At 40.0% G+C, this 22,334-nt stretch overlaps 1 protein-coding gene across 1 annotated transcript in view; it reads left to right on the forward strand.

Annotated features, from left to right (window-relative positions):
* Window positions 1-719: 719 nt before the first annotated feature.
* Window positions 720-22,334, forward strand: part of LOC122812286 (signal-regulatory protein beta-2-like) — a 509,565-nt gene continuing 487,950 nt past the window's right edge. Inside the window, exon 1 of the mRNA XM_044084687.1 lies at window positions 720-830. Within this exon, the coding sequence (XP_043940622.1) occupies window positions 767-830 (64 nt within the window). The 5' untranslated portion in view covers window positions 720-766. The remainder of the gene's footprint in view (window positions 831-22,334) is intronic.

Here is a 22,334-nt window from a genome sequence, read left to right on the forward strand (position 1 = left end):
TACCTTTGCATGGGAGGAGAGTGGATAAATTCAAAAGACTGCACTGTTTGACCACGGAGTTCTTCACGTTAACCTGGGAGGCGTGGTGCAGGAAAAGAAAGGACATAGAAAGGAAAGGAGTACAGGAGGAAAAACGGAAAGATACTAGTTATGCAGTTTGGGCAAACTAGCTAGACATCTTATCTGTTTTACTGACATAACTACGTAATGCAATGTCCTATTTTTCTTTGACTTTTCTAAGTAGAAAATAAAGAGAAAGAAAAGAAATGAAATACTGTATGGAAAATTTTCTCACTGGTTCTTATGAAAGGTTGCCACGTATTTGCCTCTTATTCTTATTGTTTTCTTATGTCTGCTGTTATTTCACTTAAAACTAAAATTTACTGAGGTGATACTCTTTTTCAATTTCAGTAAAAGTCACAGAAAGCTCTTCTAGTCACATAAATACGCAAATAAACAGAAACTGCATAAGTTAACATAAACTGTCATAGTTCAGGCTACATTTACTGCAGGTTTGGCCTATATAAAATATTTTTGTGAGCAAAAAGCACAACATTTTAGTAAAGGGACAAGTCATAACAAGTAAATCCTGAGCAATCATTCTTATGTGGCATTTCTGTGGAAGGATATATAAGTTCCTTCCTCTATTTTTGTTTCTCTTTTATCAGCATACAGTAATATACTTTTCCTTAAAAGCTCTTTCAGTTTGCTACACTGCATATTCACTTTGACTTTGGTTGAACTGCAAGACAGGTGTCGTTACAACATGGAGTATCGGGTGTCTGCAGTAATCATCACATTCCTTTTCATTACTTTATCCATGCTCAGAGGTAAGAACTGTGTTATGTAGTTTGCTAACTGCTAACACATATTACAGCAAAACGTAATGTTTTAAAATCAGGTTGTCACAATTATTATTAGGAGGATACTAATTAACTCTTGTTATTATTTCGCAACTGATTTAAAGAAAAACTGTAATTTGTCAGATTAATTCTATTTTTATTGCACTGATAGTTTACAAACAAGACTGATTAAGGATAACTGTATAGTTGATAATTAACTGAAATATTTAATATAGTTACAAAATTTGCCTAGAGTCATATGGTATAGGAAATTGGAAACTAATAATTAGGCTTATATCAAGAGGTTGCATGTTATTAGCAGCATATTATATCAACTTAGTAAGTCAACCTGTTGAGAAAGAACAAACCCACTTTATCATCCCCACTCTTCTACCACCATTTCTGCATTTGCCATACACTTCTCTTTTGTCATCTGTATTTACATGACAAACAACTAACCTTATCTCCAACTCAAACTGCAATCTAGTTTTTCCGTACAAGAAGAAAATATGAACTGTGCATAGGCATATGGTGTATGTGTCCAAATTTATACTCTTTCATTATGCATTTAAGCCATTGTTGTTTCACTCAACAATTATATTATACTTATGGCACTATGTTCCTGCATCATGTTCTTGATGTCTTGTGTATGTAGCTCTATAAGATGGTTGTATTTCTGCTACTTTGCATTGCAATTACTTTACTTTTGCTCTACTTTATCTCCCAGCTGTGTATAAAATGGATCCTCAGTGGATTAGTTCACTACTCCAGTTAACAAACATAAATAAATAAACAATAACTGGCATTTAAGTTAAGATGGATGAACATTTGTATTTTTAATAGTTTTATTCTAAATTTAAACTAGTTTTGCAGTTTTCTATTTTTGAAATATAAGATTTGTGCTAATGCAAAGTCACTGACTGTTTTTATAACAATTATAAAGATGATAAAGATGTTAACCATTTGCTAATGAAAATAAAAATTACATTATTATTTTCCCAACCAAGCAAAGGAATGGAATTGTTTTAGAAGATATTTTTATCACAATACATTTCGTCAAGACACCTTGTTTAAATTTAATTTAGCTGAATACCACAGTGAATAAAAGGTCAGTTGGTTTTATGTCACTTTCTAATATATGTACAAAGCTTCAGCTGGAGTCTGGGCAAGGGCTCTGGTTTAGTGATTATTGCTAAAGTTAGTAATAGGGTTACGTTTAGAGTTTGAGACTGTAAGGGTGCTCTGTTCTTTGATGTGTGGAAAAATCTGCCTCCCACAAGAACTATTTTCATAATCAAAGGTTTCCCCTGCACTTAATGACTTACTGATGAATTTTTGCTTTAGTCAGTGATGCTGAATTTTATTTTTACCTTGATATATTTGGTCATGTTGCTTGAAATAGCACTCTCTTTGGTTGCATGTTAATATTTTTCAACTAGAATGTTGGAAATTATAATGTTTCATCCAATTTTATAATTCATATTACTATAAAATAATCCAAATATAGTTAAACTATAGTTTTTTACACTGCAAGGCACTGTGTTTTCAAGATATCCTGTGTCAGAAATAAAATTATTTGCATCATTTAACATTTATCAGTGACACTTGCTGCAATTGTACCATGATTATTGTGGCTGTGAATAAGTGAAACGGTGTTGGCTTTGTGGCATACAGATTTTAGCCCTGACTGCTTTCTATGCATTCTGGCACTAGCTGTGGTCCTGGGTATAGGGGGAGACAGTCTGTAACAGTTGGCAATGAAAAATTAGTTTGCTTTATCCTTTCTGTGGGATGGGCTGGTGCTAGTCTCATCATATCAGAACAATCCTAAGACCACATCTCACATGTGTGTGCCATCAGCAGAATGTGTGACTTGGGGTTCAAACCCAGCCACAGAGTGAACAACAATCTGGAAAAGTCTTTTAATCTTGTGGAAATATGCATCCCCCCAGGGTCACCATTATAAGCACTGCTTGCTAATAGGAAAGCATATGGTGTTTCTACACCTCCCTTCCCCAGTGGACTATGGCAATGATCTCTGGCTCACATATGCATTGTTCACAGGTATGAAGAAAGGAGGAATGACTGACCCAATGGCAGATACCAGCTTTCTGATGGTTGTGGAGGGATGGTGACCAACAATGAAACAAATAAATAAATAAATAAAGAAGGAATTGATGCAGTTATCACTAAACAGTACTTCTCTTGTGGAATGTTTGGGGGATTTTCAAAAGGACTATAGAATGTGGCTGCATATGAGCAAATTCATATAGAAACTGTATAAAATAACACGCACATCAAGCATTCATCCATTTTTCAAAGCAAATGCCCTATTGATGGTCATAGCAACTACAAACTAAGCATGGCAGAACAAAGTTCAAGCTTCCTAATGGAACCAATCAAGTTGCTCTCTCATAAAAACTAAACCCACTCTATTTCCTTTTAGCTCTGCAACTAATAGACATCACCAGCAAATCAAAAAAAAAAGAACCTATCAACTAATACTACAAAATTTACATTCCTGCATCTACTACAAATAATACTTTTCCACTGAACTTAGTGACTCTAACCTGATAACTTTCTTCCTTTTTATACTGTACTTGACCAGAACCTTATCTTCTGTTTTGCAATCACTTTTTCTAATCCACTCACCTATCTATACCATCTCTGTTGACTACCACAAGCCCTTAATTTCTGATTTCACAGGAACAAGCCCAATAGTTGCTCTCATTCCTCTTTCTGTTCAACTTAATTTATGGCATAATAACACATCTCTATATTATAATGACATTCACAATATCAGTAAAGTCTACCTTCCTATTCCTTCTCAGTAATCTCACATCTGGACACAGTCCACTGCTTATGCACCACCTGCTGTCCCCTAATCAAACTCCTCTTAACGACCCAACCATCTGTACATACTGCAATATAGCTCCAAACGTCTACTTTTTTCTTTATACTTAAATATCTGAACTGCTCATTCCCCCTACCCAAAACCAAAATGAAAGCTGGATTAAAAACCAAGACATTTCCTGCAAGATTGATGTTTATAACAAATGTATAACTATGCGGTGACATTCACCCTAATTCCAGTCCATCTGCATTGACCTCAGACACAAATTGCTCCCCCAGTGCAACCCAGTCCACAACTCAGCAAACACCCTCTAACACTACTGGGTGCTCAAACTAGACTGCATCACAACAGACTTTTGCTAATGATACTGGCTTGAAAGCAGACAACATTAATAGCCACAGCATTTGAAATAAACTAAACGAATGCCATGCTTGTGTAAGCCTCCACTCCCTTGATATATAAGAAATTCCTGAAATCAAACATTAAAGATAAAAATATTCTCCCACCAACCTATAATATGACTTGACTTTCGGCTTTTCCCGGTTAGGGGTCACCACAGCAAAACTCCAGTCCGCTCATGATTGGCAGTGAATTTTACAGTGCCGAGTTGCCAGCCCGACGCTCAGCCTTCATTGAAGGCACGCCCATTCACGCTCGCACCTACCTGCATGCCTTTAATGTCAGTCGACCATGGGGAAGGCATGCAGACTCCACACAGAAGGTGCTCCAGCCAAGAATCAAACGAGAAAACCTCTTGCTGTGATGCGACAATGCTAACTGCTGCACCACCGCGGCTCCCCCCAACCTATAATAAAATCATAACTAATAGAATAAAGAAAAAGGGAGGCGGTGGTGTTATCTAGTCTAACTGCCTGGAGATTATGCACTACAGACATACTATTTCACGATTTACCAATACCAAACTCCTTAGCACATACATTAAACCTAATAAATGCAAAGTCTTGTGCACAATTGTTCTCTACATCCCTCCTGGACAGAATAACATTACAGCAGAAGAGATCTTATCCTGGGTATTAACTACTATCCCCCATGAAACTGGTATTCTATGTTCTCTAAATATTCTTTGGAAGGCTTTCACTACTGAATTCCCCCAAACCACTGTAAAACTCTATGGATTTACTAAACACATTAACGCCCTAACAAGATACAACGAAGTAATAAATATTGAGGGGAATTCAATAAAACTTACATGGTCAGTTTTTCCATGTTCATATCATAGTGCTATGCGAATATGGGACTGAACATTTTTAGATTCAGTTAGCTCCATGTAGCAATGCGCAATTACATGCACTCACAAGCAATTATGGAAACATTTGTGGAATGCAAATTTCAACATAGGTAGCTGAAATTTATGTTAATAAAATGAAACAGTACAGTGGAGCAATCCAAACTCCTCTGATAAAACTGTCTAGACTCCATGTCCATGTTGGCAGTGTATGCAGAACATTTCCAAGTTCAGGGATCTACACAGAAGCAAGGGCATGCAAAAGTCCAGAAATATGGAAAGAATTCCCCTGAAAAAGTACGAACACAGATATAATGGGTGATGTTTACACAGTGGATGTCCAAAAACATCAGGACATGTGTCAGATTACTGTAACTTTTAATTTTTTTTCACATCATGTTTGAGCTTGTCACAAACAGTTTGAACTAAGCTTGCCAAAAAAACTCACGAAAAAGAGGAGTATAATATACTGTAACCATTAGTAAAGTGTTATGCTGCCTTGTATCTTTAGAATCATATTCCCAGCTGTTGACCAGCTTACACAGCTACTAATTGTATAGATTCCAGGTTGTCAGCACAGTTATTATGCAAGTGAGTGCAAAAATCAGTGGATTTTTTGAATTATAAAAAGCAGGAACTGTGTAGGGATGTTCACTTTGTGTAGGCTCCTTCACGGTGTTTACATTTCCAATGGATATCTATGACATCAGGGGTGTGTGTCAAGTCAGTTTCTTTTTCTTTTTTGAGTAATGTGTATGTTTGCATAGTGTGCTGCTTGCCACAAACTGTTTTGGCAATTCATAACTTGTTTGCATGACTACACCACCTATTTATCAGACATGAGCTATACATCAAAAAATAGAAACTAGGTGCATTCAATTGATATTGCTAAGCACCGCTGGGCATCATGCAAACCCAGTAAGTGAGGCTGCACCACGCTAAAGCCCTCAAGTTACAGGACTTTATGTAGCTACCTCTGTAGCAACAGGTGTTAAGTGTTGGGCTGGAGTGCAGATGGTCCTGGCATCTAGTACAGGGTATGCAAACTTGCATTATACTGTTGTGACATTGCAGCTTATATAAATAAAGAGTAACTGGCAGTAAATAGTGTTTCCTGCATGTTTCATGACAACACAGATAAAAATATAAAATTTTGACATGGCTTACCTTAGTTATGCACAGTTGAGCTCTGCTGTGCAATGATGCTCACAACACAGTATTGTGCACTGAAGCAGGCATTTTAAATCATGTTCATTATACCCTAAGCAGGTGAATTACATCTTAATTAGCCAATCCTAGATGGTAGACATACTCAAGAAATGTCTAAAGTATGCATACAGCCTACATTCTGATTTTCCCCTCGATACTTCAAGATCATTGGAGTAGAGACTTGGAAATTTTAACTGAGATAATGCTAGGGGCTGCTGCAGTTATTCTACATTTGTATGTGCTAGAGGCTGAAGTCAATGTTGCTGGTGCTGCTGACAATAGGCCTAGGCCAAGGAGCAGGAAAGTGTTCAGGCCCAGGGTAACTTTCCACGTGCTACATGAGCTGGAGATTGTAGAGCACTACAGGGCAGACAGGGACATATTGCCAGAACTCTGTGAGCTCTGCCGCCCTCAACTCAGACCCAAAGCCAACAGAGGTGGAGCCCATCCTAGTGGAAACTAAGGTATGTGTAGCCCTTAGGATATTAGCTACAGGTACTTTTTAAGACCAAACAAAATGAAACAAAATACACCGAGCTAGCACACTGTGAACGTTTATTAATAGACAAAACAGAAAATAGTGAGCGCTTTCACAACATAAAGTTGCTTCATCAGACAACAGTAAAAGTCTTACACTCTATTTAAATAGTCAAATATCCATTACTCAATTAACTAATTAGGGCTAACAAGCTGTACAGAATCAAAATCAAGAGAAGCTTACCACAGTGAATCCTACAATAAAGATGCACTATGCATATAATGTTACACACAAAGTTACTAAACATATGTAACCAGACTATATACAGTGTAAAAAAAACATATACATACATATATAAGATAAAACAATGACAGTAAGACATATAAAAAGCTAAAAACATCTAAAATGTCTTCTAAAAGATCTTGAAATCAGTGCATGAGTGGTCGAGCCTTCTAAAAGGGAACCAAAGTAGTGGCAGCATTCAATCCAGGAAACCTCAGCGTTAAGCTTCAGTATCCATTTTTGCTCATGCTCCTCTGTAATATTTTCTATGTCACCACCCCTAGGGTTCGTATAAATATGTTGCAAAACCAAGAATTTAAAAGAACGTGAACGATCATTAGACATAACGTGACAGGTCAGAGCACTGGATTGTTTACAGTTGGTAATATCTCTCACATGTTCTAAAATACGATCTTCCAACATTCTGTTCGTTTTGCCTACATAATAAGCATGGCATTGTTGACAAAAACAAAAATAAACAACATCAGTGGTTCTGCAATCTGAATATTGATTAGAATGTAATGAAAAATGCCTGGTAGGATGCACATAATTATTTTTGTTATAAACAAACTGACAGACTTACTATTCTTAAAACTGAAATGTGGAGTCAGTCCAACCTTGTCTATAAGGCCAGGAACTTCTTGTACACCAACTTAGCACTGGTTAGTTGGGAAGAGCAAAAAGTTTTGTCTGTCACTAATCCATTCTTTGGACAAATACTGTGGTATGTTAGGTTTGTTGATGACGTTTTTATGTTATGCAAGGGCTCCAGCTCTGATTTAGACCAATTTTTGGATTACTTGCATTCAACAACTGATTTTTTAAGGTTTACACACCAGAGTTCAGCCACTGACATAAGTTTTCTTGATGTCAAAATCAGTAAATCTGATTTGAATCATCTCCGCAGTACTATATACCATAAACCAACTAGAAAGAACACATTGCTGCATAAATCTAGTATCACCCTAGACACATTCCTAGGATTGTGTTAAGAGAGCAAGTTTTTAGGACACTCAGGCTACATAGTAGTGATAATGATGCAGTAGCTTCATTGAATAACTTGAAAATTGAGTTTTTGGCTAGAGGATATTCTAGTGCAGATATTGATAATGCAATATCTGATGCCTGGAAGCTTAGAGATACTAGGTGCAAACCTTATTATAATCACAACAGAGCCACCGCAGATGCAACACACAGTGGCACAGTTGAGAATGACTTTAGAGTGGTTCTCCAGTTTTCTAGCAACATTAATCAAAATGTGGATGTTGTTAAGGAATACTGGCACCTTTTACAAGAAGTTCCTGGCCTTGTAGACAAGGTTGGACTGACTCCACATTTCAGTTTTAAGAATAGTAAGTCACTTAAACAACACTTTTGCATTGGGAAACATGCAAAAAGTTAACTTACTCTGTTCGCCATGGAACTTTTCCATGTAGGAACTGTAGTGCCTGTCAGTTTGTTTATAACAAAAATAATTATGTGCATCCTACCAGGCATTTTTCATTACATTCTAATCAATATTTAGATTGCAGAACCACTGATGTTGTTTATTTTTGTTTTTGTCAACAATGCCATGCTTATTATGTAGGCAAAATGAACAGAATGTTGAAAGATCGTATTTTAGAACGTGTGAGAGACATTACCAACGGTAAACAATCCAGTGCTCTAGCCTGTCACGTTATGTCTAATGATCGTTCACATTCTTTTAAATTCTTGGTTTTGCAACATATTTATACGAACCCTAGGGGTGGTGACATAGAAAATATTGCAGAGGGGCATGAGCAAAAATGGATACTGAAGGTTAACGCTGAGAAGTTTCCTGGATTGAATGCTGCCACTACTTTGGTTCCCTTTTTGAAGGCTCAACCACTCATGCACTGATTTCAAGATCTTTTAGAAGACATTTTAGATGTTTTTAGCTTTTTATATGTCTTACTGTCATTGTTTTATCTTATATATGTATGTGTATGGTTTTTTACACTGTATATAGTCTGGTTACATATGTTTAGTAACTTTGTGTGTAACATTATATGCATAGTGCATCTTGTAGGATTCACTGTGGTAAGCTTCTCTTGATTTTGATTCTGTACAGCTTGCTAGCCCTAATTAGTTAATTGAGTAATGGATATTTGACTATTTAAATAGAGTGTAAGCCTTTTACTGTTGTCTGATGAAGCAACTTTATGTTGTGAAAGCGCTCACCATTTTCTATTTTCTGTTTTGTCTATTAATAAACGTTCTCAGTGTGCTAGCTCGGTGCATTTTCTTTCATTTTGTTTGGGTTCCTTTTTGCACCTTGCTTTTACCCACGACCGTTTTTGATTTTTATACTTTTTAAGACCAATTGGGGACATGATGGGGGGGGGGGATTCACAGGCATCAGCATCCAGACTACTCCACCAGTGCCTGGATACTCTGTTTATACATGCCAGTGAACACATATGTTTTCCCCATACTATTGAGGAGAGATCAGCAGTATGCAACACTTCTATCATGTAGCACACTACCCTGAAGTACTGGGTGCCATAGATTTCAATGTTATACACATCAAGGCACCACATGGTGAGCAGGGTAGCATCTATATTAATCACAAGGGATAACACTCCATCAGCTGCCAAGTCATGTGCAATACCCAGGGGATTATCTTGAATGTGCTTGCTGGCAACCTTGGCAGTTATCATGACACCCATATCTGGCACACATCACAGCTTTACCAGATGTTTGCTAGGGGGGCATCTCACAAGGCCATTTTATGAGGGTTGCTGGCTATGCCCTGGAACCGTGGATAATGACATCCATCAGAAATGCACTCACAACCATAGAAAAACACCATAATAAGGCACATGTACAAATTAAAGACATCATAGAGCATGTGTTCGGGCTTCTGAAGTCATGGTTCCAGTGCCTAAATATATCCAGTGGAGGCCAGAACTATACTCCATGCACATGTACACAAAAATTCGCAGTATGTGCTATGCTCCACAATCTGATCATGCAGAAACAGCTGCAGCAGGATCAGAGAGAGGAATGAAGACACAACCCCCCACCCCCCCACCCATGCCTAGGTCATCACAGCCACAATCACAGGAGGACTCAGGGGAGGAATCCCCAGATGATGTCCCTGTAGAAAGATTGCATAGCACATTCACTGACCACTTAGGGACTTAGGGACTAATACCTTTCTCCTACTCACACACACACACACACACACACACACACACAGATAGATAGATAGATAGATAGATAGATAGATAGATAGATAGATAGATAGATAGATAGATAGATAGATAGATAGATATTAAAACTGATGCCAGACAGCTCACACAACCTGAGCCTATCCATGTATTGGCTGTGTACTGCTTGCATCAGACAGAATCAGCCCTGAACTAAAGTTGTGTCAATCGCCACATTTGCAAGGTAAGGCCTGAACCTAGACTATATTCTTGAAGAGTATTATGCCATATCCTTGTATCTATTACCTTGTTACAGTATGCAACTATATAGTGGTGGTTTTGTAGAGAACTTAAATTAACATGTGACTACAGACACTTATATTGCTAATGTGTGTCCATATGTAATTAGTAGGCATCAGGCATAAAACATTCACACAATTCTACCACAGCAGAATACTGGTTCATCATTCATATGTAATTAGTAGGCATCAGGCATGAAACGTTTGCACAGTCCTACCTCAGCAAAATACTGGTTCCTCATTCAAGACAGAAGTTAGAAAGTGAGGCTAGACATTGCAGTTTGTGGCTTCAGACTTGCTTGCATCCTAACAGTAAATTTGGTTTGTTCCCCTAGCCCCCAATACAGGAGTGTGTCCCCCCTTATAACTGCCATAACAGTAATTCAGCTATGCTACCCCCAAACACACAGTATATGTGTGTTTATGTCACAGTTATTATCCATCACATTTTCAGGACAATTATATAGATTTGATTATACATTGTATGTTTTAGGTAACTGATGAATTGACAACAAACACATGCATGTAAGACTGAGACATGTTTATCTGTAACCATAATTATGACAGGTTGTGTGATGACTAACCTCTCCCTGTCCAAATATAATACAGAGAAGTACATGTAGAATATACAGTGCATGGCTCGATAGCATTGTACAGCTATATGCAGGTGGTTGTGTGATGAATATCCTCAGTTCTTGCAAGCTGCTCCTGCGGCCAAAAGGACTAAGGCAGCTATCCTCTTTGATGAAGCTGTATTGCTGTTGAGGGTTCTAATCCTGATATATGTGGAAGTTTTAGAGGTGTACTAGCAATAGGTAGCGTGTTTTACAGACTGTGACTCTGTCTCCCATACTGTTATCAACTCTGTCCTGTTTAATTCCACATTTATGTGGTGTGTCACGTATATAAAACATTATTGATTAGGCTCAACCAGTTTGAGCAGAGTGCAGCACTGCAGAAACAATGAAAGAGGAAATAAGATTTATCTCAGAATGCCAATCATAGACACCAGATACATTCAATTATTACCATTAGTAATTGGAAAATCCTGGCCTGGAGTAGATATAGGAGTGGGCTGTAGTAGCAGGTATAGCTTGCATAATAGGAAGTCTCAGATGTAAGCAATGCACCTCACATTTGCGCACTGCTTACCTACCTGCAAACAGGTAAAGAGGCAAATGCATATGCATGTACATTTAGTTAAGCATACAGCAAATCTGATGCTTCTCATGCTATGGCATAATATACATACATATATGTCCTTAGTGCCCTATCATTCTCAGACCCCATGTCTCACCTAACACTACATGTGGAAACACTGCAAAATGAGGCACAATATAAGTGTATGTACATATATTGACCATCCAACCATTTACTTCTCCACCAGCAACAACACCAACAATCACAACAGCCTTGGTTCTCCTTGTTTTTTCCACACATATATCAACCACTCTGCAAGTTATAATATATAATGTTGTGTTCCCCCTCATGGAGAAGGCCAGCTAGTAGAGCTCAGCAGATTGGTCATCCAAACTCAAACAGACAAATATGCTCAATAAGGGTATTGTTGTTACACAGCTAGGCTACTAAACAGTATTCGTCTGCTAGGCTACTAGCCTCAGATGACACTAAGAAGCATTGTGACTATGCAGGTCTCCCAAGGCATTTTTGAACACATGGCTTAGTTATGCCATCTATTATAGGTTCACTTTCAGTCTTGCATAAAACAAACGTGTACCGTGGTGTGTGTAAGTACTGACTTCTATAGTCCCTTTATCTTAGATAGGTAGGGGTTCTAGTCTCACTGAAGTCAAGTGTGTGTATAAACAAGAGTGGAAGTGTGTATCACAATCCCTCTTCCCAAATGGTATGGTTTTCCCTTGTTTTGCTGCTTGCAAACACATCCATTCCAAGCAGGCCTCCAAACAAGGATCACCCACATGTCCTGCTGACGTCATCAACTATAAGATTAACTTCTATAAAATCAAAGTTGTGCCTTGGAGGAGCGTGTGATAAGTACTGTGATCTATAGTCTGAAAACATAGAGTAGGGGTTCTCTTCTCACTGCAGTCAACTTGGTGTGTGTGTGTGTGTGTGTGTGTGTGTGTGTGTGTGTGTGTGTGTGTGTGTGTGTGTGTGTGTCTCACAATGACTTCTGAATGGCATGGTTTTGCACTGTTGTGGTGCTTTCACAAACATCAGGTCAAAGCAGGCCTCAAAACTATTGTCCCCTACATGGCATGCTGATGTCATCTACTATAAAATCACTTGCAGTCCTAATAAAATCAGACTTGTGCTGTGGTGTGTTCATTAAGTACTGTGATCTAGAGTCTGCAAAACTAAACAGGTAGAGATGCTATCCTCACTGCAGTTGAGTTGGTGTGTGTGTGTGTGTGTGTGTGTGTGTGTGTGTGTGTGTGTGTGTGTGTGTGTGTGTGTGTGTGTGTGTGTGTCTATAAGGAAGGGTGTAAATGTGTATCCCACACTGACTTCTCAAGTGGCATGGTTTTGCAATGTTTTGGTGCCTGCACAAACATCCAGATGAAGCAGGCCGCCAAAATGTTGTCCCCCGCATGGCCTGCTGATGTCATCCACTATAAGATCATCTGCAGTCCTGGTAAAATCAGACTTGTGCAGTAGTGTCTGCATTACGTAATGTGGTCTGTAGTCTGTAAACCTAGATAGGTAGGGGTTTATCCTCACTGCACCCCAACATGGTGTGTGTGTGTGTCTCTATTAAGAAAGGTGTAAATGTGTATCCCACACTGACGTTTCAAATTATATGGTTTTGCATTGTATTGGAATTTGAACAAACATCCAGTCAAAGCAGGCCTCCAAACTCTTATCCCCCAAATGCCCTGCTGTGGTGCTTGCACAAACATCCAGTCAAAGCAGGCCTCCAAACTCATGTTTCCCATATGGCCTGCTGATGTTATTTACTATAAGATCACTTGCAGGCTTGTTAAATTCAGACTTGTGTCACCGTCCTGTGATCTATAGTCCATAAACAGATAGGAAGGGGTTGTAACCTCACTGCAGTCAACTTGGTGTGTTTGTGACCCCATAATGAAGGGCACATGTATGTACCCCACACTGACTTTCCAAATGGCATGGTTTTGGACTGTTTTGGCACTTGCACAGACATCCATGTGAGGCAGGCCTCCAACCATTGGTCACCGACATGGCCTGCTGATGTCATCTACCATAGCATCACCTGCAATCCTGTTAAAATCAGACTTGTTCTGTGGTATATGCATTGAGTACTGTGCTCTATAGTCTGTATACTTAGACAAGTAAGGATTCTATCCTCACTGCAGTTAACTTGGTGCGTGTGTGTGTGTGTGTGTGTGTGTGTGTGTGTGTGTGTGTGTGTGTGTGTGTATGTGTGTGTGCGCGCGCATACATGCACACTTCTATAAAGAAGGGTGAAAGTGTGTATCCCACACTGACTTCTCAAATGGCATGGTTTTCCACTGTTTTGGTGCTTGCACAAACATCCAGTCAAAGCAGGCCTTAAAACTCTTGTCCCCCTGATGGCCTGCTGTGGCATTTGCACAAACATCCAGTCGAAGCAGGCCTCCAAACTCTTGCCCCCCCACATGTCCTGCTGATGTAATTTTATTATAAGATCATCTGCAGTCTTGTTAAATTCAGACTTGTGTCATTGCATGTGCATTATATCCTGTGATCTGTAATCCATAATATAGACAGGTAGGGGTTCTATTCTCACCATAGTCAAGTATGTGTGTGAGCTGTTGGTGGCTGTACACAGGACACTGTCATCTCGTCTTCAACAGACACTGCTGATGTCATCAGCAATATCAGATTATTTGCTATATATACATCACAACAGGCCATGGTCACACATTGACCTGGTAGATGGGTAGATTTCACCTCATCCTATACAAGGCAGGCAACAGTGACATTCCTCTTATTGCATGCACAAACATCATAACATCTATTTGCAGTGGTGAAGGACAGGTTGACATAGATCACACAGGAGTCCTTGTGGACTATGATGTTTGCTGATGGTATTGTGATCTGTAGTGAGAGTAGGGAACAAATTTAGGAGACCCTGGAGATGTGGATATATGCTCTACAAAGGAGAGGAATGAAGGTCAGCAGGACTAAAACAGAATATATGTGTGTGTGAATGAGATGAAGGATAGAGAAATGGTGAGGATGCAGGGTGTAGAGTTGGTGAAGATGTAGGATTTGAAATACTTGGGATCAACAGTTCAAAGGAATGATGAGTGTGGAAGACAGGTGAAGAAGAGCGTGGAGTGGGTGGAGAAGAGTGTCATGAGGGATTTTTGACAGACAGATACCACTAAGAGTGAAAAGGAAGGTCTAAAAGATGGTAGTGAGACCAGCTATATTATGGGTTGGAAACGATGGCACTGACAAAAAGACAGGAGTCATAACAGGTGTTGCAGAGGTCCAGATATTAAGATTTGCATTGGGTGCACTGTGGATGGACAGGAGTATTAATCCATATATTAGAATGTCAGCTCAGTTTGTATGGTTTGGAGACAAAGCCAGAGTGGTGGGACTGTTTTGGTTTGGACATATGCTAAGGAATTATGCTGGGTATATCGGGAGAAGGATGCTAACAATGGATCTGCCAGGTAAGAGGAAAAGAGGAAGGCCTAAGATAAGGTTTATGGATGTGGTGTCAGAAGACATGCAGGTGGTTGGTGTGACAGAACAAAATGCAGAGGACAGGTGGAAATGAAAGCAAATGATCTGCTGCAGTGACCCCTAATGGTACTATCCATAAGAAGAAGAAGTAGATTACATCTGTGTTTGGAGAAACACCATCTGTAGTTGGTGTTTTTTGGACTTAGTTTGAGCTTTAATAGTGTGTCTTTGTATTAACTGCTCTGCTCTGGATTGTGTGCAGAGGCTGTAACACTTTGCCCTTATACATGCAGAAACTTCAATACACTTATTTTCAAATACAATCAGCTGCTGTTATGTAGCAGAGCAGATATAGCTGTCAGAACCTCTGTTGCATAACAAGCAGCAATTTAACCACTTACCTATTAATAACAGAAGTACTGATCCACCTTATGAGGGACCTCCTAATGTACACCTCATAGGTTGTCCCCTGACAATAGCATTCAGATTATATATCCCCCTGATTTTTGAATTCTCTATGCATATACCAGGTTCAAACCTCTCATTATAGATTCATAAGTGTGTACTAAGCTAATGGCCCTGGGGCCTTTACAAGCCTAGCCCATAAAGGTGTCTTGGCATTGTCCCGCCCGTCATTAGTTCCCAGTGTCTCTATCAAGTAGAGCCACTGGAATGATCCCCAGGGTGAATTTTCTGTTTCCCATCCACTCATCAAGGTCGATCTTTAAGAGGACTAGTGAGGTGCTCTGTTTGACATGTATGGGAAGTCTATTCCAGAGCATGGGCAGTCTCTGGGTTATGAACCTGTCCCTCCAGCATATTCTGTTGATTATGGTAATAAGGTTGAGATCTCTGGACCGTGTGGTGCAGTGGGATTGGGATTTCTTTAGATGTAGCATTTCTAACAGAGCTGGGTCAGACATGGCTTTGTAAGTCAAGCAGAGATTGCCTCTTATTAGATGATATGAGACAGAGAATAGCTGTAGTTGTTTGCGTCTGTACATGTAGGACATGTGTTTAAGACCTAGGATCCTTTTCATGAGGTACTTTTGTGGCCTCTCCAGCTATTGCAGGTGTCTAGTGAGGTACATGCCAAATGGGGCATTATACTCTATGATTGGTCTAATGAGGGAAAAGTAGAGAGAAATGATGACCTCTTTCTTCCTGGATGCAAAACCCATGGAAATGAGATGTGCCACACAGAAGGATTTTTTGACCACAATGGCAATGTGGTGGTCGATGGAGAGGTTCCTATCAACCTGTGTCCCCAGATCTCTTATAATGTCTTCAGTGTTCAGTGGGCTCCCATCGATGTGGTAATTAGTGGGAACTGAGTTTTTCCCAAAAGGGGTGACAACGCTTTTTTGGCATTAAGCTCAAGGCCATGGTTTCAACACCAGTCATTGGTCTCAATGAGGCCTTTCTGTAAGATATCTGCATCACTTGGGGAGTTAATAAAGGCTCCCAACTTGCAATCATCTGCGAATTTGGTCAGCCAGAGTTCCTCTGTGTTGGCCTGGACTTCTGAGAAGTAGATACCAAGCAGGAGTGGACCCAGAATCGATCCTTGTGGGACTCCGCTTTTGACTGGTCAGCAGTCTGACTTGCAGTCTGCTACTTTCACACTGTGTGTTCTATCTGTGAGCCAGTTTGCAACCCACCTGATGATATAGGGGCTGATGCCTAGTTTGGTGAGTTTTTCGATAAATCTTGAGTGAGGAATGGTATCAAAGGCCTTGGCCAGATCGAGATAGGCTGTATGAACTGCCTTACCTTCATCCACCACTCTGGTGACTGACTCAAAGAAGTCAACCAGGTTGAGCAGGCATGATCTATGTTTCACAAAACCAAATTGCATGGGATCTAGAGTTTGAAGATTCCCTATATCATTGCTAATTAGGTCCATGATGATGTATGTCATAGCCGTACACATCAGACTGATCAGGCTAATGTGACGATAATTTCCAGGGTCTGTTGTCGCTCCTCCTTTATGGAGAAGGTGACTGTAGCAGTGAACCATTTGGTAGGAACAAAGCCTGAGGTGAGGCTGTGAGTGAGCAGAGCACAAAGATCTGATGCCAATTCACTTTTTAATTCATATAGAACACAGTCAGGGATATTGTTAGGTACCATGGAACTGTATTCCTGGCCTTAAATAATTCAGCTTTAACCTGTGCTGTAGTAATGCAGGGTGTCTGGCATTCTTCCAGTAGTGAGGTTGGTCCTATAGGGGGTGAGAGAGGGGTAAAGTTGGCACTGAATCTGTCTGCCAGTATGTGGGCAATATCTGTTGGCTCAGTATAGGAGGTACCATTGTGCAGCAACTCAGAGCAAATCTGGGTATTGCCATGGAGATTCTTGATATAACTAAATAAGGCTTTGTGGTTGTTTTTTGTGTCTGCAGCAATTCTGCCTTCATAGCTGGCTTTGAAGGTTTTGATAAGGGATCTCAACTTTTTGTTGAGGCTAATAATGGAATTTTTCCAGTCTTGGGACTTCACCTTTTTCTGCAACAGTGTCTTCTTTCTGTTGTAGAATTTATTAACTGTAGGGGACCACCAGATTGGCTTCCTTTTATTTGGAGGAGAGCGTCTAGGCTCTGCTGGGTATGGCTAGTTCCATGCATTTATTTACATGCTCGTACAGTGCATTGGTGTATGATTCGGCAGTCATGCATCTATTTTCCATTAGCATGGGTGCCGTGAAGTTAGCCACCTCTATTTTTAGGAGTCCAAAGTCAGCTTTGGAGAAGTTTTTCATGGTGGATACCTTTGCGGGGGTGTGGGTGAGATGTGGATTTCCATGGTGATTAGTTTGTGGTCAAATCTAACCAGGGAGGAATTGACTATTGGTACAGAGCAATGGTTGCTCATATTAGTAATAACCAGGTCAAGGATGTTGCTTCCTCTAGTGGGAGAAGAATGAGCTGGTCCAGGGCAATCAAATTGTTGAATTCCAGGAAGTGTTGGGCCAGTGCATTGGTACTTGAGTTGTTTTCCCAGTTGATGGAGGGGTGGTTGAAATCTCCTAGTATGATAGTGTTGGGTTGGACCTTGATAGATTCCAGGGTGCTTAGGAACATGGAGTGAGACTCTAGGGACATGATTGGGGACCTATTGTAGGCTATGACCTGGATCGCAGTCTTACCCAAAGTTAGTTGTACCCGAAGTATCTCAGATGCATTATGCTGGGCTACTAGTCTGGAGGTGTGCATATCCTATATGAATATGGAAACACCACTGCCTTTGGAGCTTTGGTCCATGTTTCATTTCCCTCTGTTTCTCCTGCTAGCCTAGTTGACATGAGTTTTTGACTCAGTGCAGATAATGCCTCATGTGCACTGAACAGCCTGCATCTCCTACATCACTGACTTACAATTTTCAAGAGCTCCACCTATAGTAGGAATCTGGAATCAGTGCTCTCTTGTTTCCAGAAGAGCAACACTAAACAAGTTGTCTGCTCACACACCTTAACTCATACGCCTATATGCACCCAACACAAACAATCGTGCAGATTTACTCTCCAAAAAGCAACTTAAACAGCAGACACATCCTAAACTCAATCACACTACATCTAACACTACACACAATGCAGACAATACACATGAAAAATATCACCAGTGTCACTAGAGGAGTGACAAAGGCAATGGGCATCTATTCTGGAGGTTTTCATAATAGATGTATGGATGTCCCACTCACCAGCTTAAACAAGGATAAGTTTATTGCCAGCTGTCTGGCAGAGGTAGTCATCACAGCACACATGCAATCAAGGCTCTCAACAAATCCCACTCATAATCCAGCATATTTCATGTTGGTATGCACAACTAGAGATGTGACTATATTAAATATATGAATATAAACATGACTGAAGTATCTAAATATGGGTCTTAGCCAGGTATGTCCCCATGTTTGAGCAGCATTATGCCCTGGCCTAGGATGATGCCACTATATAGAGAACAACAGATTTCCTGAACTTGCCTAAGTCTCTGGTGTCATTATAAGGTGCTACAGTATCTGTCAGTGTGGGATGACATGGTGGATAGAGCACGCTGCTTTGCCAAACATAGGGCACTTGACTGCACTGTAATACCTTTATTAGGCAAGGTCACAAAAGCAGAATTACCAATGTGAAAATATTCAACTCCAACAAAGTAAGGGTCATGCTGCTAAACCCTAGGAGTTCACATCTTAAACTGCACTCTCTGTAAGCACTCAGTGAAGATGTTGATGTCTGTGCAGTCACAGAAACCTGGTTCAAGACTGCAGTAAGTGTTCTGGCCTTGCAAGACTAGAATGCCTTCCAAACATCCAGACAGCAAATGGAGGTTGTGTTAACCACAGTAGGTGTCGTATCTATTTACATTGATGATAATTACACCTCAAGACTGATTAGAGAAGATAACTATATGGAGTTATTCTACATCCAATGTACAATGGATAGAAAACCCCTTCATGTTATTGCCACTAACAGGTCACCATCTATAAACATGAAAGGTCTCACAGCCTATTTATTACTACATGGAACAATTAAAGTAGAACAAAATTACCCAATAAGAGGTGAGTAAAACTATTCATCCATTGATCTGGATAGTTATAGGACAACAAACTCATTTTCACAATATTACCTGGAGTTTGTGAATTGAAATGCCATGCAAGAAATAGTGCACCACCTCACAAGTTTCTCTCATATACCAGACCTGCTCCTCAACAATATGAGTGAACAATGTAATGGCGCATGTGTAGTGCCTGCACTGTTAATGCAAGTATAAAGCAGCATGTTTTGAAGTAGGTATATCTACTGAATTCTCCAAAGGTGGAGTCAGGTTAACAAACATCATCCAAGGTAACTACACCATCCTAAGGGATGGTCTAATCTACATCCAAACCCCAGTTTCCACAAAGGACATTGACAGCTATAATAAGTTACTCCCTGAGGCCCTGTCTGCACATATATACAAATGTATGCACAGCTGTGCCTGATAGGTTCAAGCAAAGATCCTTCAGAAAATACAAGCCCTACTGGTGATGTCTGTAATTACTACATTAAGTGAAAGAAGCTCCTGTTTACAAATACAACATTGGGAAACCAGTACTGGAAGACCAATCTCCTCAGTGTAAACATGCAAATAAGACACCTTCAAAAACCCTCACAGAGAAACTATGCTAATGATTTATACAACAACATATCCAGGGATAACCATAAGGCTTTCTTCATTTACATATGCAAACTGATATATAAAACTCAGATGTATTTGGAATTAATTGTGTATGATATTACACACACTGACCCAGTGGAAATTCCAAACCTGCTAGCAGACATGTTAGGCTAAAAGATGTTCCTTCTCCCACCACCAAACATACTACAAACCATGTGAGCAACATCACCTCCAACCTGTGACATCTACAAAGAGAAAGTTATCACTGCCCTCTCCAACACTAGGAGCACAGGCTCCATGGGACAGATGGCATTCCAGACTGTGCTCATCATGTGCTTCAACAGTGAGCTAATCCACTAGGCACCATATTCAACCACAGTCTGCATACTGCTGTTGTCCACACTGAATGGAATACAGTGACCATTTTCCAACCACACAAGGGATGATCGGCAAAATACAAGTATAATATTAGACCCATAACTTTATGCAACCTCGGCTGTTAGGCAATGGAAACAATTTGCATGCATTTCAGACACAAGGACTTAGGTGACCTCCAAACACTAGATGTGTTCCAGTTAAGTGTTCTCAAGGGTAGCTGGTGGGATTCAAGACTGTGACCAGAGACATACAAAAAGTCAGAACTGTGCACACATCCTATTGTGCTAAGGCCTTCAGCACAATCCAGCATTCAGTCTCAGTGAGAAACAAACCAAGGTGAATATCAAATCCTATGTTATCAATTGGTTTGCAGATGGGATCACAGACCAACAACATTCCATCACAGTGGGAGACTTCACCTCGGCATCAGACCTGTCACCTGTGTGGTAACAGAAGTGTCAGTGCTGTGGCCCCTCATGTTTGACATATACGTCTCAGAAGTCCAGAACAAAACAGAGGGTCTGCGGCAAACCATCTTTGTGGCACTACCAACTGCTGACAAAGCTATGGGTGTTACATCAACTGCACAAAAATACATCAGCATGCCCTGTGGTAATCACAAATGCCCCTGCTTATTATAACATAACCAAGAATGCACTATTCCCCAATTCTGTATTGCTAGACCTTGGACCACATGCAACCTGGGTCTACTGTGGGATGGAAGGCATTCTACATCTTACATCTGATTAACAAATATCTGATTAGCAAAATATGTTATTAATCCTCTATACTCATCCCTCATCTGCCCAATTAATGAATATAATCCTCCCTTTGATATGCATTGTACCAGACACCTGCACCAAACTGACAGACATCAGACATTTCTGAGTAATAAAACATCACAATGTCTCCAACACATGTCTTCTTTGGGTAGACTGAAGTAGCTGTCTGTGATGCCCCTGCACTAGCCCAATAATCAAGGAGTCCCAATCCTCACCACTGGCAACAGTGAGGGATGTACATATTGGGAGCATGACAAGTACACACACAGTAAAGTACAATTTCTCTGAAGAGCACACAGAGATCACAGTCAGTCTGGGGCTGGTTTATCCCTCTTTCTCTAGATCCCAAATAAGACTCCCCACTGGCACAGCTATAGGGTTAAGATCTCAGCTGAGTGGTCAAGCCAAAACCTCCATCACCCTCTCTGTCCAAACAGTGCTTTGTAGCAGCTGACACACACACACACACACACACACACACACACACACACACACACACACACACACACACACACACACACACACACGCACACTTTGAGATTTGATTTATATACAAACACACAGGGGAAGGCTGGCACAGGTTTACAAGCTATGCCCTCTTCAGCCCAGACTATATGGTAATTATCACTGCCACCAATGACTACTTATCAGCTACTCTAAGGCCCTTACAAAGGGTGACCGATCCTACTGTGTAATATTACTATTATCCAAATAATAATTGTGACCAAGAATAAGGCTATTGGAGTAGCCTGTACAGTGTTACCAAATACATATGCAAGTACTCTAAGAGCTTAAATGTCTCTCACAAATATCAGCCACAAAGATAGATTTAAATATATTTAATAATAAATAATAAAAGAATAAGACAATACTCAATCAGCACAGTAACTGCAGAGTTCAGAATCACAGGAAATATTTTAAAACAACATTGCAGGACAGTCTGAAATAAATACAGAAAACATCTAAACTAATCTTTACTATATTCTTATCTATAT

The sequence above is a fragment of the Protopterus annectens genome, chromosome 9.part0 (assembly GCF_019279795.1).
Source record: "Protopterus annectens isolate FY-2018-M chromosome 9.part0, PAN1.0, whole genome shotgun sequence".
In the NCBI taxonomy this organism is placed as follows: Eukaryota; Metazoa; Chordata; order Ceratodontiformes; family Protopteridae; genus Protopterus; species Protopterus annectens.